The 2,386-nt window shown below is 46.2% G+C and overlaps 1 protein-coding gene across 2 annotated transcripts; it reads right to left on the minus strand.

The window, feature by feature from the left end:
* Positions 1-493: 493 nt before the first annotated feature.
* On the minus strand, positions 494-2,386 carry LOC100763393 (polyadenylate-binding protein 1-like). Of its 2 annotated transcripts, XM_035439049.1 has the most exons (2): positions 1,046-2,386; positions 494-799 (listed from the first exon to the last, which is right to left on the minus strand). In XM_035439049.1, the coding sequence occupies exons 1-2, from the start codon at positions 2,384-2,386 to the stop codon at positions 494-496; spliced, it is 1,647 nt and encodes a 548-aa protein (XP_035294940.1). The 2 variants fall into 2 exon arrangements, with proteins under 2 accessions (XP_035294940.1, XP_035294939.1); XM_035439048.1 differs by having other exon boundaries at positions 494-2,386.

A 2,386-nucleotide genomic window follows, 5' to 3' on the forward strand; every position in this document is an offset into this window, starting at 1 on the left:
CTAGTTGTTCTTTATTCTAACATACAATTTAATATAGAGAAATACAAAGAAAATGATAGAGCACATTATCCCTACCTAAATATTTTCTCATTTTTCACTGTTTTTATTAAAGCAAGAATTTTATAATTCAAGTTATGTTTCCTTGCCCAGTTATCAATTCTGCTATTAGAACTGACATCTTGAGCTATTCAACAATAAAGAATTACAAAATTAAAGGGATGCTTTAAATGTTTCCACTTTGCTGAAAATGCTTTTCCTGGGGTTCACAAAACATGGGTTTGTCGATTTTACTATTTATGGGAGGTGGTAGTGCAGATTTTAAATCAGTCTAGGCCTAACACTAGACCTGACATTTGCTCGGTACATAAAGTTCAAAGTTTCCTTTCCTTTTTTATTTATTTTATATTTTGCCATTTTTTTATAACATTTTTTCAATGTATCGATATTTTTCTTCTACAAAGAGTAAGTTTCTTTTTTGAGGTCTCCGATCAGTTTAAATAGTTGGGACACCAGAGTTACTGCTAAGGGCTTTCTGGACAACCTCCTTAGCTTGGTGGGCTTGGAGCAAGGCCACAGCTTCATCAGCCTTAGAGCGTAGAAACTCCGGAGACTCAAGCATACTAAGTGGTTCTAAGTTATCGATCTCCAGCAACATGCCCGTGATCTTACCAGCAAGAGTCGGGTGCATGGCTTGAATGAGAGGAAACAGCCTTTCGCCCAACATTTGCTTTTGTTCTTGAGGAGCAGTTACCAACATGGAAGCAGTCCAAGGTTCCTGACCCTGCACCCGAACAGCAGGCTCTTGCCCCAGCTGTGCATTAAGATGTTGCTGGGGGTTCCGCACTCCGGTGGTATATTTATACTGTGGAACCGAGCGAACAGGTGTAGCTGGTGCTGAAGCTGCTGCCACAGGACGGTGAGCCCCTGTCTGTGCTGATGTGTTAGGAATGCGGTGTGCTGGTACGACTTGAGGAACATGTGAAGGACCTGGTCTTACACTACTAAATGATGATCTAGGAGCAGCTGGGTGGATAGCACCAGGCACATTTGGAAATGGATGAGGCCTGGCACCCTGAGCAGTCCAGCGAGCACTTGGCCTCGGCTGAGTCATCTGGCTAGAGCAGCATGGAACACAGTTCTGTGTCTGCGGGACAGTAGCCACGGAGTAACCTGAAGGTGCGTGTTGGTAGGGGTTCATCACAGGGTTGGGCACAGCTCGTACACTTGCCATTCTCTGCATATACTGGTTAGTGAGGTGAGCTTGTCGCTCTTCTTTGCGTTGGGCTAAAGCTACATACAGTGGCTTCGTGGCCACAATTCTACCATTCATTTCTGAAACTGCTTTGGTGGCTTCTTCGGGGGAGGAGAAACACACAAAACCGAACCCTTTACTGCGACCACCCTCCATCATAACCTTTGTACTGGTGATGGTTCCAAACGGAGAAAATTCTTTCTGCAGACGCTCCTCATCAATACCATCGTCAAGATTTTTCACGTAAAGGTTAATACCTTGGTATCTGATGCTCCTGTCTTGTGTCACCTGTTCAAATTTGCGCTTGAGTTCTGTGTGTCGGTCCACTTTTTTCTGAGCTCGACCAACATAGATGTGTTTTCCATTGAGCTCCTTTCCATTCATCTCATCCACCGCTTTCTGTGCATCTTCGTGCCTTTCAAAGCTGACAAACCCGAATCCTTTGGATTTTCCACCTTCATCGGTCATGACTTTCACACTTAAGACCTGTCCAAACCTGCCGAAGAGGTCATTCAGGGTCTCATCATCCATGCTGTCCCCAAAGTTCTTGATGTAAACGTTGGTGAACTCCTTGGCCCTCACTCCAAGCTCTGTTTCTCGTTCTTTTCGAGATTTAAACCGTCCAACAAACACTTTGCGATCATTCAGAAGCATCCCGTTCATTTTCTCAATGGCTCTTTCTGCTGCCTCCTCTGTTTCAAAATGTACGAATCCGTGGCCCTTGGAGCCGTTCTCATCGCAAACTACCTTGCAGGAAAGGATGTTGCCGAAAGCAGAAAAAGTATCATACAGCGCTTTATTATCAATGGTTTTGTTCAAATTTTTAATGAACACATTGCCTACTCCACTTCTGCGTAGTGACGGATCACGCTGAGACCACATGATGCGGACCGGCTTGCCCTTGATGACATCAAAATTCATGGTGTCCAAAGCGCGCTCTGCGTCTGCGGGCTGCTCGAAGTTCACAGAAGCATAGCCCAGGGAGCGGCGGGTGATCACGTCCCTGTACACCCGGATGGAAAGGATGGGTCCGGCCGTGCTGAACTTCTCGTAGAGCATCGCCTCCGTCACGTCGGGGTGCAGGTCCCCCACATAGAGCGAGGCCATGGGGCAGCCTGGGGCGCTGGGGTTCAT

This window comes from Cricetulus griseus, chromosome 2 (assembly GCF_003668045.3).
Source record: "Cricetulus griseus strain 17A/GY chromosome 2, alternate assembly CriGri-PICRH-1.0, whole genome shotgun sequence".
Taxonomy (NCBI): Eukaryota; Metazoa; Chordata; class Mammalia; order Rodentia; family Cricetidae; genus Cricetulus; species Cricetulus griseus.